This window comes from Artemia franciscana, chromosome 2 (genome assembly GCF_032884065.1).
Source record: "Artemia franciscana chromosome 2, ASM3288406v1, whole genome shotgun sequence".
NCBI classification, from domain to species: Eukaryota; Metazoa; Arthropoda; class Branchiopoda; order Anostraca; family Artemiidae; genus Artemia; species Artemia franciscana.
Window position 1 is genome coordinate 57,052,940 of NC_088864.1, and position 22,373 is coordinate 57,075,312.

Genomic DNA, 22,373 nt, shown 5'->3' on the forward strand with positions numbered 1-22,373 from the left:
ATGAAAAAACTTCTTTTTTGTTGTACTAATCCTTTTTTTGGCAATATCATTATGAAAATATAAAATAAAGACAACCTAGTAATTTGATGCTATTACCTCAAAACCGTAAAGAAGGGACGAGTGCTGATAGGATTCTGAAAAGCTTACTTGTTTTGCATGGATTTGTGTCTTACATAAATGTATATATTCATTAAACAGTCAAAATAAATCGACATGTAAAACAAACTCTACATAAATTAAACCCTCAGATAAATTAAAACTACAATATATACATATATATATATATATATATATATATATATATATATATATATATATATATATATATATATATACTATATAACTATGTCTTTGCCTTTGGGGACGATTATCTTTGTCTTTGGCTAACTTAGGCTAACTAGGACGATTGTCTTTGGCTAACTATGTCTTTGGGGACGACTTACTCCCCCACAGTCCCCGTGGGAGGGGCTACAAGTTAAAAACTTTGACCAGTGTTTACATATAGTAATAGTTATTGGGAAGTGTACAAACATTTTTAGGGTATTTTTTGGCTTGGGGGGGGGCTACTCGGAAGGATCTTTCCATGGAGGAATTTGCAAAGAGGGAAAAGAGAATTTCAATGAAGGGAGCCCAGGATTTTCTAGCTTTATATAAAAAACAATGGGAAAATAAATATGAAAAGTTTTTTCACCTGAAAGTAAGGAGCAGCATTAAAACTTAAAACGAACATAAATTAGTACGCATATGAGGGACTCACCTCCTCGTAATACCTCGCTCTTTACGCTAAAGTATTCTTAGCAATTTCAACTATTTATTCTACGGTCTTCGTGATTAAAGGGTCATTCTTAAGGAATTGGGACAAAATTTAACCTTTAGTGTAAAGAGCAAGGTATTGACGATGAGGTGAACCCCCTCATATACGTAGTAAAAACATACGAATATAGAAGTTCGTTACGCAAGTTAATTCGTAAGTTACGTATATTTTTTAGTAATGACAACGTTCGTAATAAAATAAAAGTTCTAGTCGCCTTTTTAAGTAATCAAAAAATTGGAGGGCAACAAGGCCTCCTCCCCTGCTTCTTTTTCTCAAAATCTTCCAATTAAAACTATGAGAAAGCCATTCAGCCAAAATCAAAACATGAACTAATTCAAAAACATTTAGAAATTAAATATAAAAAAACAAATTTTTTTTAGCTGAAAGTAATGAGCGACATTAAAACTTATAAATGAACAGGAATTACATCGTATGTGTAAGGGGCTTTTCCTCCTCAACACCACGCTCTTTACGCCAAGTTTTTTATTGTTTTAAAAAGTAGAGTTAAGAGAAAGAGTCAAACTTTAGCGTAAAGAACGGGACGTTGAGGAGGAAAAGCCCCTTACATATACGGAGAAATTTCTGTTCGTTTTAAGGTTTAATGTCGCTCGTTACTTTCAGTTTAAAAACTTGTTTTTTTATATTTAATTAGTAAAAGTAGTAGATACGGGAACTCATTAAATTCCAAACAACTTAGTCAGCTGATGGTTCTTGGATTGCCCGGTCAAATGTACTATTTGGAAAACATAGAAAAGCTAACATCAGAATAAAAGCAAAGCTCGATAAAATCAAATAACTTGTTATCATTCAACGTTTGCATCAGCCAAACGACATATTTATTACAGCGTGTTAAGCTATTTAAGAAGGCATAGCAAAAGTGGATTTTTAGAGCATGAATTGCAAGTAGAATAGGATTCCCAGCCTCTTTACATGCACAAACTCCTCGAATTGGTGTATCTACTCGAACGCTGATTATCAGTTTTCCATTGAACTCCTAAAATCCCTGTTATTAATTTTTATTAATCAGAAAATTCTGCGAGGTCACCATGGAGTACTGTTGATTTTATTGACGCCGATATTTCAAAGAACTTCAAAACACTAGCGAAAAACCAAAACCGATGATGCAGCACGGAAAGACTGTTTTATTTTGTGGCCTATAGTTCAAATTCTGTTCGAAACTAAAAATTACAAGTGTTAACATTGCTTCAAATCAAGCACGATATCGAACCTTATTTAAAATAAGTACAATATTTTCGCTGAAATACTACTGCACCTACTATATTAGGCAATTGTACAAAACTCCTTTTCAAAACTGACTCAAGAAATAATTTCTCACATCACTAAAGATAAATCCCCCCCCCCATTAAGACCCCTCAATATAGACAAAAAAACGGCAAAAAGAAGTTTCCTGGACAATTCAGCTCTGATTTTAACGTGTTTTATCCTCCTTTTTTTTCAAGAGATAACTTATACGATCATGCGAAACCCGTAAGCAGAAAGAAATGCAAGGCACAGGAGAAAAAGGGCAAATATACAATCTAGATCATTCTTGGACTCTCCCCCCCCCTAAAAGGTTGGGAGAAAAACAAACAAAACAGACTGACAACCGAAACAGAGACTACAAAAGAAAGAAACGAAGATAAGTAGTAAAAGTCAAACACAATTCAAGAGTGCATTAACAGTAGAAGCTTAGACCAAAGAGATCAATATGGATATTTGATGATGATCCCAAACATTAAAAAGGTTAAAAAACAGAATTTTTCATTTCAGAAAAATTACAAGTTATAAATAAAAGGGACTAAGGAGCACAATTGTGTTTCTAACAACATAATTCATTGCATACAGCCAAGTCTCGGTTTCCACTGAATTTGCCACATGAAAACAACCAATCGACAACAGTTATACCTGGTAGGGATGCAACTTAGGATATTAATCGACAAATTTTATTAACGTAAATTCTTAAATCAGTATAAGAAATAGCAACTAGAAGTAACACGTAGTATGGAAAGTAAAAAAAGAAACGAATAAATGAATATCCACTTCATTTGGAATGAAAAAGCACAAATTTTCTATAAACTTACTAAAAGCAGTTGACAAACGACAGTTTAAGAACGAGGACAAATACAAAAAAAGAAAAAAGAAGTGATCTATTCTATTAAAGCTCCAAAAATATCATCCCATTTTGTTACTTTGATATACACAAAAATAGATTTTAAGCCAAGCGGCTGACCCAGTTCATTACGAAGAGTTACATACTTGTAACCTGGAGATATCAAATTGATAGGTAAAACCCGATGACCAATAAAGCGCCTTGGCTCTTCATAAACAGCCAGTCGCAGGCAAGCGAGATCCTTGCAAAAACTGGGATTAAAAACAAAAGAAAAACTCTGATCGTACCACGGATTAATTCCATTCAAAGGTACAGTCTCTGTACGATACTTATAATCAACTGGTGCTCCATACATTTCCACCTCAACAAACGTCCCAATCCTTTTATCAGAGAGAAGCTGCCCGGATATTACCTTGATAGAAACTTGACATGAATTCAGAAATTGATAATCCGAATCCGACTTAATGATGTCCGATTTAAGAAGGTATCCACAGCGATTGTTTAATTCAAATAAGGCTAAGTTTAGCTGCATAGGAATATCTAAAGTCTGATAGTTCAGTGCTACCATTTGGACACCTGCATCCCAAAAACGATGAGGCATAAAATTTGAAGAGTTGACTCGAAATGCATTGGGGTAAACTCGGCTTAATTGCCGTTTGTTATAGCTTCTAAACTCAACTAGTTTCTTTTTTAAAAGGCCCTCAGCTTTCCCTTCAGTAAAGGAGGACATTTCAAAACTTTTTGCTTGTGATTCAGCCTGCTCAAAGGAATGAAAGCAAACAGGTTGTATGTAATTGACAAGGGCAGAAATTTCGGCACCTGCTTCAGTTCCATTACCGGCAGTACCCTTTTTTTTTTTTTTTTTTTTCATTGTCCGTTGTGGCAGCTGCATTGTTTTTATACTATACTCTTCTGTTTTTGGATCACTTGGAGCTTGTTCCATTACATCGTCATCACCGCTTTCTTCACTTTCATCAATGATATCAGGTTTCGTAACGATATCAGCTTTCTTTTTATTTTTTATTATTATCTTGCGCTTTAGCAGTGAAGGTGAGGGTAAAGGAGAGCCAGGCTCGAGTGGATAACCGTCAATTGCCCCGTCGAGCAACATCCCTCCAAATGATTGTCGGCAATATTTGGCAATTTTGGCTTGATTACTTTTGCTACAATGATTTTCAAAAGACAAAATAACAGGGTATTCAGAGATCTTAAAAGCAGATTCAGCAATAGCATCAATGGCATCTTTCGCCAGAATCTCCTTGACTCGAGTATGACCATGCACTACAATTGGTTTATTGATATGTTTTCCATCCCAAAAATCGAGTTCAACACAGCGACAACCCGACAGTAAAGCTTGTCTATACATTTCTGACGAAGACTTGCTCGAAAACTGGTCTCCAGTCAGATACGTATTGTGCGAAGAACTGATGAAATAATGAGCCAAAGGCTTGGTCATATCACAAAGATCAAGTTTATCGAGTCTTACCGGTATACACTCTTCACTGATAAGATAACGCAAAAAGCCTTCATAGGAAAGTAGCGCACGAGGTTTCATAAAAGGCTCATACTGACGTATTATGTGTAAGGCGTTTTGCTTATTGGCATAAGGATATAGTATTTCATCAAGTCGAGGATCTCTCTGCACTTTATTTAAAAAATCTACTAATTCATCAGATGTTAAATACTGTTTTTTTTCCTTACAAATTTGGGGAAAAATCTGGAAAAAAACTTCTGGACAGACCGTCAACTTGTGGTAAAATTGATAAAAATGGTCACAGGTAAAACCTTTTAAATCTATGACTTTCTCCTTATCTAAAAAAAACATGGAAACTCTAGCTGATTCAAGCGCCTGTTCGACTTTTCTCTTATCTTCTTCGTGCGAGGCAAAATTATTCACTAAAAAACTAACTGGCATGTATCCAGATTGGTTGTTCCTATGAATAAAACATAATCTAGTATGTTCTTTTCGGAGGAACATTTCAACTGATCCATGAAGAGCACGCAAATTATAGGCCACTTTCAATAACTCATCACACCAAATCTTAGCAACATCCTTACTGCTACAAATAAAACTCAAAAACTGGACTTTCACTAAGTCAGTACCATAACAAATTGTTACAGTTTTATCTTCAAGACTATGACTTGACCCAAAGTTTGCACGGTCCCTAAGTCTTCGATCCTTGGGAGTTTTAGCATATAGTCCTGTTCTTGTATCCCGAATGATGCTTATATCCAAAATTTTGTCACTGCAAGGCGCCAAACCACTAATTTTGTCAGCAACCCAATACAGGAAAAAACCGTCTTTATCAACTTTCAAAGTACCACGGATTACAGCAGACGAATGTTTATCCCAAAAGTAAAATATTTCTTCACCTTTAACAAAAGACGGATTCACAGATACAGGCTCAAGGTTAGATATATCAGCTCTTTCCTGCATAATTTTGATTGTGAAGGTGGGACGTCACTAAGCCATACCTGTTTGAAAAACCACCACTTCAATCAGTTTTAAGAGCTCATCCACTTGTTGATCAAGGAGATTTTTAAGAAGATCGCCCTGGAAGAGAATGCAATGAATCAGTATCATGTAATATAAATTCAGTTTTGTAGTTCAAAATTGCAATATTATTTCCAAAATGTGTGGCTTTTGGTATATCTGAAAAAAAAAAAGCTTTCTCCCGAGGTTAAGAGAGGGGGTGAAATCCAAGCACAGACAAGTGGTTATTGACAATAATGATTGGATAGCACACTGGTAATATCCTCTCAAAATCCAAGCCTAATCTTTACCCAAGCTCAATTGTAGTAGTAGCAAGGATCTTCATATAGGTTATATACAGCTAAAGCATCTTCTCTTTTTTGTGCGTGTCGAAATTGCAAGAATTTTAGGTTCAAGATGGAACAATCACTGAATTTACAATACAATTCCATTTGTTTGTACTTGAGGATTTTTTGCATGAAAGAAAAAGTTTTGAATAAATGTGATTTTATTACTAAAGACTTTAATCTGTAAGATTTTTGCAACAACAAATCTACAGCTAGATACAAACAAAGAAAATATTTGAAAACATGCAAACACAATGAAACCATCTTAACTGAAAAATATTTTCGATATAAATAACGCTATTCAATCCCTTACTGTATTCTAAAAAATAACTAAAAAAAACATAGTTTTTCTGATGGAAGTAAAGAACAAAGTGGAAACTTAAAATGTACAAAAATTATTGCTTCACAGTTCATGCACCATATATCTGCAAGTGTTATCATTATTGAGCCATAAGTAGCTTAACATTAGTTCTATGTTTGGAGCATAATGATGTGTGATCATTTCTAATGATTAAAATAAATTTGAAAACTTCCGTTCACCAATACCCTGCTTTGCGTCGTTTTGTTTTGCATTTTTTGAAGTTGTATAGCTGCTCAATTAGTACTAATTTCCACGTTCGCGTCGCTAGGTTTTCAAGGTTGCGGTGTTCTGGATTCGAGTCTGGAATTTTTTCTTCTAGTCCCTTTTTATCAGATGAATGCCCTTTTCGTCAATTTAAATCAGGGGTGGATCAAGAGCAAAAACTTGGGGGGGGGGGACAATGTGACAAAAGGGTTAATAATTGACTAAATCATTCTAAAAGAGTGAAGGAAGAAAACAAAAGACTGGAAAAGAGGGCACCAGAATAATCTATGGGGCAGGGCTCCCTCGGCCTTTCCAAATCTGCCGGGGACTTGACTTCATCTTTCCTTTTAATTGATTGTTTTGTTTTTGGTTCTCTCTTTTAAGTAATAATTATAGTTTTTACAATATTTAACTCCCAATTTTATCAATGCAGAACTCCAAATTTTACATACACATGCACCTCACTTCCCATATGACAAACTCTAGCAGAGATGCAGTCAATACCCCTTTTATATACCAGTCAAAAATAACCCACAACAAGATTTTGACCACCATTTCATAGACTAAGCTACATTATGGGCTTGGTATTTTTGAAGTTAAAACACTAGTCTATGAATATGCCAAGAGAAATGGTATATATTATCCTGCAGGATGAAATGCCAAACAACAGACAGGGGCAAGTTAGTATTACTGCTTTATGGGTAGAAATCTGTCACTTAGCTTAGGGACACTAGAACAAACCAACATTGCAAGGGCTGCAAGTTTCAATCAACATACAGTTTCCACATTCTTTGACAAACTGAAGGGTGTCATGGAAAAATTCAGATTTTAGTCTCAGAATACATGGAATATGGATATATGTGGTCTGGTTTTCCCAAGAAAAAAAAAGTGACCCCCTAGAATGACCAATGGAACACCCACTGGAACTCTGGCTTTTGGAGGAGGTGAAAGTATTTGGAATATGAATGAATGTGGCCTGATCACCATACAGAAGCCACACAAGGTTGTTGCCAAGTCAGGGGTTAGATAAGTTGGAAGCAGAACTTCCACAGAGTGGCCAAACAGTTACAATTCTAGCAACTGTGTCAGCTCTTGGAAACACAATTACCCCAGTCCTGGTTTTTAAATAGCATAAAAAGGCATCAAGTAGTATGTTAAATTTACTGGTAAGTCAGTTATATGAACTGTCATAATTTTTTTTTAAATTCATCATTTTCAAGAGGTTAAAAAGTGCTTAAATTTAAATTTATGGTAGAAGCAATTATTAAATTTGTAAAGAACAGAAAAAAGGCATTGAATGTAAAGATTTGTCTTATTTATCGACATATTGACATTTTTTATTTACTTATAAATAGATGGCAAAAAGTAGCTAAACTAGAATTTTACCCTGACTTGGGTTGTAGGCCCGTTTCTTTGGATGTCCACCCTTTGACAAATTGAAAAAATAGAATATAGGCTTATATATAGGGTAATATCCAATCTGCCTATAAAGATAAATATTTTTGCTATCTAGTTGGATAATTTGGTCAATCCTATAGCAACAATCAAATTTGTCAACTAGTTGACAAAAATTTTGCCCTAGAACACTATTCCTTTTCCAACTAGTTGACAAGTAATTTCTCCCCAGCAAAACTTTCTTTCCAACTAGCTAGAAACAAAAATCACCCCAGGAACACTTCTATTAACCATTTAGTTGGTGAGTAACTTCCCCGCAAATTTTTTTATTAATCAATTAGATAATGAAAAACTTTGCCCCAGTTTTGGTTTGTAGGCTATTTATGTAAACAGTGTTTTTATACCATGGAAATGAAGTTGTGCATAGTTAACATGTTTGTTTCTAGCTAGTTGGAAAGAAAGTGTTGCTGGGGAGAAAGTTCTTGTCAGCTAGGCCTAGTTGGAAAAGGAATAGTTTTCTAGGGTAAATTTTCTTGTCATCTAGTTGACAAAAATGATTATTGCTATAGGATTCACCAAATTATCCAACCAGATGGCAAAAATATTTGTCTTTATGTGAAGATTGGATAGTAGGCATACCTTTTTATATAAGCCTATATGTTATTTTTTTCCATTTGTCAAAGGGTGGTGTCCCTATTTATTTAGGCTCCAATCACATAAAAATAAAAAGTTGTGCTAAGCTTTAATCCAAAACAGTAGGCTATCTTAAAAATGGCCAGTTGATAAACTTACAGTAAAATTCTAGCTGAGTGACTTCTTGCTATCTCAGAAAGGGGTTAGGTTAGGAAAATGAAACTTTCAGGGATGGGTCTACAGGCTAAAGTATATCCTTGGAAGGTTTTTTAAAGTACCCAGCTCCACCCCACCCTCTAGAGAGCCCTGAAATTTGCCAACATGACAGGTCTATACTATACCTATTGAAATCCTGACAAAACAATATTTGGTGCTTACCAGTTGCTTTTTTTCTACCTTTAGTTCTGAAAACCAAGTTCCTGTTATTTGAGTGGAATTATGAGCCATATCAAAGGTTTTTTTTTTCAAAATTTAAGAAATGTATTTGCATATCTTTAAAACCTTATAAATTGGGATTGTGCAAAGTTGTGAAGCTGAAAAAAAGTTTGTTGTACTTCATTCAAGCAGAAGATTTATTTTTCAAGATTTCACTTTTATAACACACATATTTTTGAAGGTCATCAAAGGTCAGGGCCCTCTAGAGGGATAAAGAGCAGAGGTAGGTAGTTCCAAATACCTTCCTGGGACATAGGCCTACTTCAGCCTGTAGATCCATCCCTAAAATTTTGGTAAAATTCTAGTTAATTGACTTCCTGCTATCTCGGAAAGGGTTTAGGTTAGGAAAATGAAACTTTCAGGGATGGGTCTACAGGCTAAAGTATATCCTTGAAAGGTATTTTAAAGTACCCAGCTCCACCCCACCCTCTAGAGAGCCCTGAAATTTGCCAACATGACCTATTGAAATCCTGACAAAACAATATTTGCTGCTTACTAGTTGCTTTTTTTCTACCTTTAGTTCTGAAAACGTAGTTCCTGTTATTTGAGTGGAATTATGAGCCATATCAATGTTTTTTTCAAAATTTAAGAAATGTATTTGCATATCTTTAAAACCTTATAAATTGGGATTGTGCAAAGTTGTGAAGCTGAAAACAAGTTTGTTGTACTTCATTCAAGCAGAAGATTTATTTTTCAAGATTTCACTTTATTAACATATATATTTTTGAAGGTCATCAAAGGTCAGGGCCCTCTAGAGGGAGAAAGAGCGGAGGTAGGTAGTTCCAAATACCTTCCTGGGACATAGGCCTACTTCAGCCTGTAGATCCATCCCTAAAAGTTCCATTTTCCTAACCTAACCCCTTTCTGAGATAGCAAGAAGTCAATCAAGTAGAATTTTATCTAACTTACCAATGGGAGTTGAATTTCAACTTGAATTAGGCAAGTCCATATATTTTTCGCCGGCACAAGATTCCAAAATGACGTGTTACTTTCTTTTCTTTATAAAAAATTCCTTTTTGCCTTGAAGAAATTTTCTTAGATGGCAGTTTAGACCTTCACGACGCTATCTAATGACCACTGACAAAATATGTGCAGTAAACTGAGGAGGGTATTATCAGCAAATGTGCCCTTGAATCTATAAAAAAGCACGAACAATTTCGAAGGATGCTGCTGCTGCCACTATTGCATTTATAAATGAGAATTGATGTACAATCCAGCCACGTGTTTAGTATTGGAACCTTGGGCTCAGGCAGAGTTGCCAAACCCTAATGATTTTTCACTATTTCTATTTATATATATATTGCCTAAACAAAAAAAATATACTAAATCAGTACATAAATCACTAGGTTATTGAAGAAATTCACTAAATTTACCTAAGAGTCACTAAAAGCTAGTGTTTTTTTCACCGGGTGGCAACCTTAGGCTCGTGTTCGGCATCGCAACTCCCCGTCAAGATCATGAAATATTTTATATCGTATCTTAGCTACAGTAAGTTATATATAAAAAAATAAAGTTGTATCTAGTGAGCAAACTCAACAAAAGTGAACAAATTTGTTTTGCCTAATTTGAAGACACAATCATGGGAGTGAATACGGGACTCGGCAATGCACATGTTTAGCATTGAAACCTAGCCTGGACGTGGCTTTGCAGTTCCCCGTCAAGATCACGAAGTGTTTTATTTCGTAACGTGGCTATAATAAATTATGAAAAAATCACGTTATATCTGTTCAGAAGACTCATGGCACACAGATAATAAATGTGACTTGTTTTGTCTGGTGTGAAGACATTTTTACAGTAGTGAACGTGGGACTGGAGCGAAAACCAAGCATCATAGAGGCACTTCTTATTCTGAAAATTGTCAAAGTTTTTATAATTTTTGTGGGCCTTATTCTAATCAAAAAGGGTTTTTAAAGTGTTTACTAAATTTTCAATCAGTGAATTATTTGAAATGAATTATAAATGCATGCTAAAAAATGAATAAGTATGTAAGGTATGAAATATACAATGAATATTTAATATAATATAATATATAATTTAGCAGTAAAATGGCATACAATGAATACGATTCATTAATGTTTTATTAAGATATATATGAAATGTTTAGAATTTGATACAAATCAAAATATGAAAAGGATCTTCTTTCTTCGTCTTTCATTGAGTGAATTAGAATTAGGAAGTAACCAGTGCTTTACAATCATAGATTGAAAAATCAATTTAGATGGAAAAAATGGAAGCAATAAGCGATTAACGAGTAAGCAAACGGTTCTTCTAGGGGTTGGTCTGGGACAAGACAGAAATTTATGCACATAATCATAGACTAAAAATAAAACTAGAAGGAAAAAAATCAAAAAAGAAAAAAAAATACTGCTTTCCTGTTTTTTGTTCTGATAAAAGTCAGTATTTTAACATTTACTTCCTTTTGCAAGTATTGTATAACTGAACAAAATTATAAATACACAAGAGCTTTTGATTGCTCCAGTGGGAGTGGGGTTGTTAGATTGTTCGGTATTGCTTCCAACAATGACGGTTTAACCCTAATCCTTCCAAATTTGCTTGTGTGTCCTTTGGAGGAACATTAATAATTGGATCTTTTGCTGTGCGAGGCTAATGGGAATAGTTATTGATTGAAATAGGCACCGTAGATCCTATAATCTATACAAGAGCAAGTGTTGAAGGAAAGGATAAATGTGACTTCTTTGTTTTTTTTTTACTTATATTGCCTTTTATTAATTTTTTTGCCGTTTTTAAATGGATTAATCGGATATGATTTTGTTTAAAGGCACGTTGTAAAACTAAGTTCGGAGCTAGAGTCTCCTTAGGATGTTTTTATTTGCTTAGTCATGCTAATTTTGCTTTCTTTGTATTTTTGTTTTGTATGAGATAATATAGCTGTTATTGGCCTAAAAAAGTCTGGTTTTAACTATAAATAACATAGTTTGACTCTTAGTACCAGTGGTACCAGCTACCGGCCTTAAATGCGAGATTTTAACTTTAAAAAAACTTAGTTCGAATTGTACTCTTGAACAGCTTCAGAAGTTTATGCTGTCTTATTTTGAAGGGGGGGGGGCAGATGCTTTTCTGGTGATATCTGCCTTAGGGTGATCTTAAATTATATGGCAGTATTATTGACATTGAAGTTCAAAATTTTCAGAATATCCAGAGTGAAAAGGATTTTTGTTTGTGAAATCATAAATCTCTGTTGATCGTCAATTATATAGCTACGCTATTGCTTTAGTTACGCTTTTTGACTCTTTAAACTCGGTATAGAAAAAAGTGGACCAAGTCTGAAAAGAAACCAGTTGAAATAAGAGCCCTAGAGTTTAAGAACTGAAAGTTAGACTTAGAGATGATGTAGATAGAGTTTTAAGAGAAGAACAGAGTGGTTTTAGGAAGGGGAGAGAATCTGGTTAACAAATTTTCCCTCTAAGATTAATAAATGAGAAGTGCCAGAGCCATCACACCCCTTTGGTCCTAAATTTTATACATTATGAACAAGCGTTTGATTCTGCTGATACAAGAGCTTTGGAGAATGCACTAGATAAATGAAGTAAAGTAATTAGTGTTATGTACGAGAATAACATTGTAGTGGTTAAGGCTGAAAATGAGGTTAGTTACTGGTTTTGTACACAGTCTGGAGTTAAGCAGGGCTGTGCGTCTATTCATATGGATCATTTCAATTAACTTTGTCCTAAAGAACAAAACAAAGACAATGGGAAAACATGAAGTCAATAAGGGAAGGAAAACACTTCTAGACTTAAGTTATGCTGATGATTTGGGCATCCTAGATGAAAAGATAGGGAAGATAAATTAATTTTTAAAAGTTTTACTGCTTCAGGCTGCAAGAATAGGTCCGAAAAGTAATTTAAAGCGGACTAGGTTGCTATGAATAGAAATAAGTGAGGATGAATAGGTGATGCTGGGCAGCGAGAAGATTGATCAGGTGGGCAGCTTCACTTACTTACTTATCGCTTCACTTCAGTTTGATGAAGATAAGTGTACGAACCAAAGATTAGAATAGTGGTAGCTAGATTGATAAAAGTTGTCAATTATGGCTCAGAAGAATGGGTGCTCCAAAAAATGCAGGAGGATTTGCTAAATGTTTTCCAGAGAAATTGCAAGCGGATTTTATTTTGGGTACCGAACTGACTGACGTATCTCAAACAGAAAGCTATACCAAAAATGCTGTTCAGTCCCAATTTCTAGGGCTATAATGAGAGAAATAATGAGGGCTAAAATAGCTTAGATGCGTTCTGCAGATGAAGAATGACAGATTGCTAAAGATGGTCCTTTTTGACCAGCCGGCTAGGGCCAAACAAAAAGCGTAAAAGGGGATTTTTCCTCCTCAACACCTCGCTCTTTACGCTAAGTTTTTTTTTATTACTTTAAAAGGTAAAGTTGTAACAAAGAGTCAGCCTTTAGTGTAAAGAGTAAGGTGTTGAGGAGGAGGCATCCCCTTTCATATAGAGAATGATTTCTGGTCGTTTTAAGTTTAAATGTTGCTCCTTACTTTCAGTTGGAAAATTTGTTTTTTATTTGATTTTTGATCATTTTGAAATAATGCCGGGAAATCCATGAGACAGTAATACAATCCATGAGACTTCCCAATAACCTTTGGGCCAACTGTATATAAACACTGGTCAAAGTTTGTAACTTGCAGCCCCTCCCCCGGGGACTGTGAGGGAGTAAGTCATCCCCAAAGACATAGTTATAATGTTTTTCAACTATGCTGAATAAAATGGCCATCTCGAAATTTTGACCCTTTGACTTTGGGATAAAAAGAGCATGGGGGGTTAGGTGCCCTCCAATTTCTTTTGGTCACTTAAAAGGGCACTAGAACTTTTAATTTCCGTTAGAATGAGCCCTCTTACAACATTCTAGGACCACTGGGTCAATACAATCATCCCTGGGGGGGGGGGGAAACAAATAAAGATACACCTATGATGGGTCTTCTGGCAAAAAATACGAAATTCCATATTTTTGTAGATAAAAGCTTGAAAATTCTACAATAGGGTTCTTTGATAGGCTGAATGCGATGGTGTGATTTTTGTTAAGATTGTATGACTTTTAGGAGGTGTTTCCCCCTGTTTTCCAAAATAAGGCAAATTTTCTCAGGCTCTTAACTTTTCATATGTAAGACTAAACTTGATGAAACTTATATATTTAAAATCGGCATAGAAATCCAATTCTTTTGATGTATCTATTAGTATCAAAACCCCAATTTTTAAAGTTTAAATGCTTTAAATAGAAAGTTTTTTCTACTGAACGTAAGGAGTAATATTAAAACCCAAAACAAACAGAAAAATTATTCTGTATAAAAAAACTTAATTTTCTATAAAATTTTAATTGATTTCAAATAATGCTAGTAAGTCTAGCTAGGAAAGTTTTTCAGGAGAATTCTCTTTAGCATACATTTTTTTAAACAGACTAAGCTCTATTTCTGATTATTATAATCTGATTCTGATTACAACGTATGCTTATAAAACAAGTACTTTTGAATACTATTTATCTATCACTCAGATAAAAAAAAAAAAAACACAAAAAGATAATTAATTTTGAGTCAAAAGTGTATATCGGCTCATTTCCTAGTAAAGTATGCAAAGTGAAAATATATACTTCCTGAATTTGAAGTTAGTAACAAATGATTCAGCAAATTGGTATAAAGACCTATCCTTCTGTAGGGATAACCACATCTGGTAGACTTAAACAGGATAAATAAGATCTAAGAGATGAAAATAGTCATCACTTTGTTTTGATATTAAATTAAAAAAAAACTTTTCAACTGAAGGTAAGGAGAAACATTAAAATTCAAAACAAACAGAAAATATTATATAAATGAAGAAGGTTCATACCCTCGTCAATACCTTACTCTGTACGCTAGAGTTCGAATTTTTTTCAATTCTTTATGAATGACCCCTGAGCCACAAAGACCGTTTAATTATAATAAATAGCTCTTTTGAAGGTAATAAAAAAACTAAAGAAATCAGTAGCACTTTCAAGTTTTAATGTCGCTTCTTGATTACAGTTAAAAATGGTTTTTTTTTTAATTTAATTTCTGAAGGTTTTGAATTTATGCATGCTTTAATTTTGGCTTAACGCACATAAATAATTAAAACGCATTTTTGCTAAATGACTTTCTCATAGTTTTGATCGGATGATTTTGATAAAAAAAGGGAGTGGGGGAGGAGGCCTAGCTACCCTCCAATTTTTGGTTACTTAAAAATGCAACTAGATTTTTTTATTTTTTGTCCGAACATTTTTGTTAGTAACAAACATACATACGCGGGGCTCATGGACTAATACGCTTTGCTCTATAGGTAATGTTATCTGTAATAAAGCCCACTTTAAGCATTTTTAGTTTGCCCCATTGAGGAGAAGGCTCAACCAACTCATTAATAAAATGTTTCAGAATTTCCTTGAAACCGCGACAATCAATAAATTCATGTTTATTTCCTCCTCAAATCAATAAAAAGAATGTAGCAAAGCTTACCTTGAGCCCAAAGAAATGATCTGAGATAACCAAGGTTGTCGTTGTTATTGCATTGGAAGTAATACAATCCCCTGAGCCTCTAGTTGAGTTAGTACTAAATACGCAGGTTGAGAAGTTATAGACTGTATAGGCTGTTGTTGTCCTTGGTTGGGTATAACATTCTGAGTACGGATTTTACAAGCAAGTACTTGCTGGGAGATATCACTATGTTGTTAACTGAGGTTGGGTGTTATTTGCTAGTATTAATAGCATGTAGGATGGAATGCCAAGATGAAATATTAATTGAACATGTCTGGCTGTTACTATATTTTAGCCAGCATCGATGACAATTCTGAGCATCATTTTTACCCAAGACCGGTTGAGGACAACCTTTTAGGAGAATATTAGACAGAGAAGGAATCACTTGCGCTTTGCTGATTACAAATCAGAATTTTCTGTTGGCACATTCTTTGCTGTTTGGTGATATTGCTGCACTGAAGAAAATGATTATTTCACAATTCTTAATATATTGTCTGTGTTGCAATAGAGCATGACTTCACATTTTTTAAGACTAGCGATCAGCACAGCACATTTTCACCCGTTCGAAACAACTGCAGACCTTGTCGAAACTGGGTGAATTCAGTTAATCGTATTAATAAACTTCAAACCGATTCCTCTGGTCACTTTGCATTGATGTCTCTATCAGACAAAACGATTAATCCTCAAAACAAAAAACAACATGGCCCTCCATCAGATAAAACGATTGATCCTCAAAACAAAAAACAACATGGCCCTCATTCAGCAAGCTAAATTTCTTTTCTATGATTGAGTTTCTAGGAAATAGAAGCATGCGCCATGTTTCTAGCGATAAGATTGGAAATATGTGTCTGCCATGTCTTGTTTCCAAGAAATCTGTAATTAGATAGAATGAAAGTTACAACGTAAGCTTATAAAACCAGTAATTTCGAACGCTATTTATCTATCACTCAGATAAAAGAAACACAAAAGCGATAATTAATTTTGAGTCAAAAGTGTCTATCGGCTCATTTCCTAGTAAAGTATTCAAAGTGGAAATATATACTTCCTGAATTTGAAGTTAGTAACAAATGAGTCAGTAAATCAAACAGTTCGTGGTAACGAACTGTAGTAAGGAGCGACCCGGCTCAATAGTAAACGAAACTCTAAAAAACGGAATTTCGATGCTAAAAGATATATCAAAAGAATCGGATTTTTATGTTGATTTCAAATATATAAGTCATCAAGTTTAGTTATTGTCATCAAAAGTTACGAGCCTGAGAAAATTTGCCTTATTTTGGAAAATAGGGGTTAACACCCCCTAAAAGTCATAGGATCTTAACAAAAATTACACCATCGCATTCAGCGTATCAGAGAACCCTATAGAAAAAATTTCAAGGTCCAATCTACAAAAACGCAGAATTTCGTATTTTTTGCCAGAAGACAAATCACGGGTGCGTGTTTATTTGTTTTTGTTTTTGTTTTTTTTTTTCCCAGGGGTCATCGTATCGACCAAGTGGTCCTAGAGCGTTGCAAGAGGGCTCATTCTAACGGAAATGAAAAGTTCTAGTGCCCTTTTTAAGTGACCAAAAAAATTGGAGGGCACCTAGGCCCCCTCCCATGCTCATTTTTTCCCAAAGTCAACGGATCAAAATTTTGAGATAGCCATTTTGTTCCGCATAGTCGAAAACCATAATAACTATGTCTTTGGGGATGACTTACCCCCCACAGTCCCTGGGGGAGGGGCTGCAAGTTACAAACTTTGACCAATGTTTACATACAGTAATGGTTACTGGGAAGTGTACCGACGTTATCAGGGGGATTTTTTTGGTTTGGGTGTGGGGTTCAGGGGAGGGGGCTATATGGGAGGATCTTTCCTTGGAGGAATATTTCATGGGGGAAGAGAAATTCAATGAAAAGGGCGCAGGACTTTCTAGCATTACTATAAAAAAAACAATCAAAATATAAACATGAAAAAGTTTTTTCAATTGAAAGTAAGGAGAAGCACTAAAACTTAAAAAGGAACAGAGATTATTACGCATAAAAATACTTTAGCATAAAGAGCGAGGTATTTAGGAGGAGATAAACACTTCACTCTTTATGCTAATTTTTTTTTTAAATAATTTCAACTATTTATTCTACGGCCTTTCTGATTCAGGGGTCATTCTTAAAGAATTGGGATAAAACAAGATTTAGTGTGAAGAGCAAGGTATTAACGAGGGGACCAACCCCCTCATATATATAATCAAAAATATAAGAATATAAAAGTTTGTTACGTAAGTTAATTCTTAAGTTACGTATTTTTTTTTTACTAATGAAAACGTTCGTTAAAAATAAAAGATCTAGTTGCCTTTTTAAGTAACCGAAAAACTGGAGGGCAACAAGACCTCCTTCCCCACCCCTTATTTCTCAAAATCGTCTGAACAAAACTAAGAGAAAGCCATTTAGCCAAAAAAAGAATTAATATGCAAATTTCATGTTAATAGTTTATGTACGGAGAGCCAAAATCAGTCATGCATTAATTAAAAAACTTTCAGAAATTAAATAAAAAAAACAAGTTTTTTTAAATGAAAGTAAGGAGCGACATTAAAACTTAAAACGAACAGAAATTACTCCGTATATGAAAGGGTTTTTCCTCCTCGACACCCCGCTCCTTGCGCTAAAGTTTGATTCTTTCTCGCAACTCTACTTTTTAAAACAATAAAAAACTTTAGCGTAGTTTTTTCAGGTTTTTCAAGTTTTTCAGGAAAATTCTCTTTAGCATACTTTTATTTGAAACAGACTAAGCTCTATTTCTGATTATTATCCTAGCTTAAATATATTCGTTGCTGGACGTCTACTAATTAGAAAACAGTCTGGTAAGAATAAGTGGTATCAATTTCAGGTGTTCTCATTTCCAAGGACCAGACTGTCTAGTCGTTCCCTCAAGCAGGTGTCTATGCATATAATACCAAAATTTGTTGCTTTTTGGAATGGTTGTTTTGTTAATGTACAGTGAAAATAATAATCCAAAATTAAGAAAAGCAATGGGAGTAAGATTTATATACCTCTGAGAACTGATAACTTTTTTATTGATATATATTTTTGAAATGACTTATTCATACTAGATGTTCATTTACAAGTTTTTAACCTATCTTGGGATCCTTGTTCGAAAAGGGAGATTGAATTTGTCAAGGCTTGGAGGCTTAATCCTCCTGTCTGTTAAATGAACACAGATCCATAATTGAAGCTTCGATCATTCCTATCTTACATTCCATTGGTGTAAAAGGGTAATTTAATTTATTCATTTGTCTTGTTTTTTTCTATAAGAATTTTTTTTGTCCAGCAGAATAGGTATTGATCTTCTTAAATTCAAATTTCACAAACAGAAAGTTTCTAGATTAAAGTTTAGACTAAAATTTAGCAGAGATACTCTTGATGCAGATGTTTATGGTTTAATCATATTGGTTATCTATCTGTTTAGATATATAATGTTTAGATCTGTTAAGATATCTATCCGTAATGTTTTTTGGGTACAAGGCAAAGAGGAAACTATGACGAAATCTATATTACTGGCTATATTGAAAGTAACGGGATGTCAACACCTGTAGATATATCGAACCTGCAAAAATCCTGCGAACCTGCAAATGCATGCAAAATATTGTCGGTTTTTTTTTATATTTTAACAGCTTCTAGTCTGTTGAAACATGCTTGATATTTTTTCAGTCAGTAAACATTCAATGAATGAACTATATTTTAATCTTTTTTTGTCAGAATTGCTGACAAGACAAATTCTGTCTGAATGAAATAGAGTAATATGTCTGGGGGGAAACCCCATATGCTTATATTGCATATATGCCATATGCAATATTTACAAATATATTGAATGAGACGTATCCTCTTAGAAAACTTAAAAGGGGTAGAATGAAATTCCCAAAGAAACCATGGATTACACAGGGTATTCTAGATTCTTTAAGTTGATAGTATAAAAAAGCTAAAAAACTAAAAAAAGAAAAAAAAAGAAAAAAAGAAAAAAAAATTGAAAAATAAAGGAGAAAACAAAACTAAAAAAAATAAAAAAAAATAAAAAGAAAAAAAACTAAAAAAAACAAAAAAAAACTAAAAAAAAGTAAAAACCAAAAAAAAAACTAAAAAGAAAAAAGGGGAAAAATACAAAAATTTATTTCATCATATACCATTTCAAAAACGAATGTATATAAAGACCGGGACACCGGGATATAAATGACGACCGGGACACAGGGAATATAAATGACGACCGGGACACAGGGACACAACTACAACGGGGACGCCGGGGGGCACAGGGGGATATAAATGACGACCGGGACAGGGAATGGTCGATTAGCAATCACCATCAACAAAGCTCAAGGGCAATCATTAGAATCATGAGGTATAGATCTGAATACGGATTGTTTTCCCATGGACCATTATATGTTGCATGTTCAAGAGTCGGTAAACCTGACAATCTATTTATATGCAAAGACAATGGGACAGCAAAGAATGTTGTATATTCGCAAGTTTTACGTAGTTAAAAACATATATATATATATATATATATATATATATATATATATATATATATATATATATATATATATATATATATATATATATATATATATATATATATATATATATATATTAACAGGTGGGACATAGGGACACAACTACAATGGCGCGTAACTAATATGGCACGTAACGACTTACGCGCGCGGGGGGGCTTGGGGGGGGCACGAAGCGCCCCCATCAACTAGGTGCTGGGGTGGCGCGAAGCGCCACCCCAACAGCTAGTATATATATATATATATATATATATATATATATATATATATATATATATATATATATATATATATATATATATACATATGGCGCCATATTAGTTACGCGCCATTGTAGTTGTGTCCCTGTGTCCCACCTGTGAATATAGATAGATTTATATATGTGTTTCAAACTACGTAAAAATTGCGAATATACAACATTCTTGGCTTTCCCATTGTCTGTCCATATACAAAGCCGTATGTACTAATAATGACGTCATATGCAAACGCTCTTTTTACAAACAAACAAACATGCATACACACAACTCGTTTTTATATAAATAGATAGATAGATAGATACAATACAAATTAACTACGTAAAACTTGTGAATATACAACAGTCTTCGCTGTCCCATTGTCTGTGCGTATAAATAGATTGTCAGGTTTACCGACCCTCAAAGATGCAACATACAATTGTACTTTGGTAAAGCAATCTGTATTAAGATCTATACCGCATTTTTCTAGTGATTGCCCTTGAGCTTTGTTGATGGTGGTTGCAAATGCTAATCGAATTGGGAATTGCAATCTTTTAAATTGAAAAAGCAGATCCGTTGGAATCATGGGAATGCGAGGAATAAGAACAGCCTCACCCTCATAAGGCCCTGTCAAGATTGTGGCCTCTATTAGGTTTTCCATTGTTTTTTTTTACGGCAAGTCGCGTGCCATTGCAAAGCTTTGGTGGGTTGATATTTCTTAAAAGTATTATTGGTACGCCTATTTTTAGTTGTAGCACGTGTGGTGGAAACCCTGAAGGATCTATGGAATTTAAAAATTCAGATGGATAATTAACCGCTTCATTTGGTTCCAAAATACAAATTAACTGCGTAAAACTTGCGAATATACAACATTCTTCGCTGTCCAATTGTCGCTGCATATAAATAGATTGTCAGGTTTACCGACCCTCGAACATGCAACGTACAATTGTCCATGGGAAAAACAATCAGTATTAAGATCTATACCACATTTTTCTAATGATTGACCTTGAGCTTTGTTAATGGTGATTGCAAATGCTAATCGAATTGGGAATTGCAATCTTTTAAATTGAAAAGGCAGATCCGTTGGAATCATGGGAATGCGAGGAATAAGAACAGCCTCACCCTCAAAAGGCCCTGTCAAGATTGTGGCCTCTATTAGGTTTTCCATTGTTTTTTTTACGGCAAGTCGAGTGCCATTGCAAAGCTTTGGTGGGTTTATATTTCTTAAAAGTATTATTGGTACGCCTATTTTTAGTTGTAGCACGTGTGGTGGAAACCCTGAAAGACCTATGGAATTTAAAAATTCAGATGGATAATTAACCGCTTCATTTGGTTCCAAAACTGTGTCGACTGACTTGTAAAGGACTGCCTGGTCTCGAATCTTGGTCAAAACAATATTGTTGATTTCGTGGACGTCTATATTGTTGGGTGCGAGAATCGCTCTTTCACTTAGCCATTTATTATTTTTATAATTTTTTAGAATATTCGGAAATACTTTTTCAATCAATTCATTTTTGGACGTCACTAAATTACAGAAATCAGCAGGTAGTTGTATACGTCCTGAAATTGAGTCTACTGGGAGCTTTCCGTTTCCCATTGCCAGCAATTGATCTGAAAATGTTTGACCAGAGTCATCGTTTTGCAATCGGACACGCATATTTGTAGTTAATTTTAATGTTTTTACGTGTGCCCATAAACTAGAATTTTTCAGGCAAGCATTCATTTCGTCTGCAGGAGTTGATCTAGGTATTATAGGTAATGTTTGCCTGAAATCTCCCGCAAGCAATATTAATCTGCTGCCAAAGGGTCTCGACTTCCCTCGCAAATCTTTCAAGCATTGATCCAGAGCCTCGAGCAATTTTTTGTGTGCCATTGTGCACTCATCCCAAATAATAAGTTTGCATTGCTGCAATACTTTACCCATCCCAGATGATTTGGAAATATTGCACGTGGGAGTTTCTGTAGAATGCAAGTTCAGAGGCAATTTCAAAGCGGAATGAGCAGTTCTTCCACCAGGCAGCAATGTTGCGGCTATTCCGGACGACGCAATTGCCAACGCTATATCATTGTTTGATCGAATTGATGCCAGAATCAGTTTTATCACAAACGTTTTACCAGTACCTCCTGGCGCATCCAAAAAGAAAATTTCTCAAACGTTGTTATCGACACAATGCATTATCGTATCATAAATGTCTTTTTGTTCCGACGTTAACTTGGAAATGTTATTTTGTACATACGACAAGAGATCACTCGTACTGTAACTTTGTTCACGATCCAATTCTACACATGTCGAAACAGCAGCGATACGGTTAGGTGAAGGCATTCCCA

General features: G+C 34.6%; 1 protein-coding gene across 3 annotated transcripts in view; it reads right to left on the reverse strand.

The window, feature by feature from the left end:
- Positions 1-2,741: 2,741 nt before the first annotated feature.
- Positions 2,742-22,373, reverse strand: part of LOC136043809 (1-phosphatidylinositol 4,5-bisphosphate phosphodiesterase beta-1-like) — a 29,170-nt gene continuing 9,538 nt past the window's right edge. The window contains exons 3-4 of one of the 3 annotated variants that reach the window (XM_065728728.1): positions 15,260-16,150; positions 2,742-5,478 (exon numbers count right to left, since the gene is read on the reverse strand). In XM_065728728.1, the coding sequence (XP_065584800.1) occupies positions 2,962-5,361 (2,400 nt within the window). In that variant the 5' untranslated portion in view covers positions 5,362-5,478; positions 15,260-16,150 and the 3' untranslated portion in view covers positions 2,742-2,961. Of the gene's footprint in view, positions 5,479-9,681; positions 9,824-15,259; positions 16,151-22,373 lie in introns of those variants that run through there. The other 2 variants (XM_065728730.1, XM_065728729.1) reach the window with 2 other exon arrangements.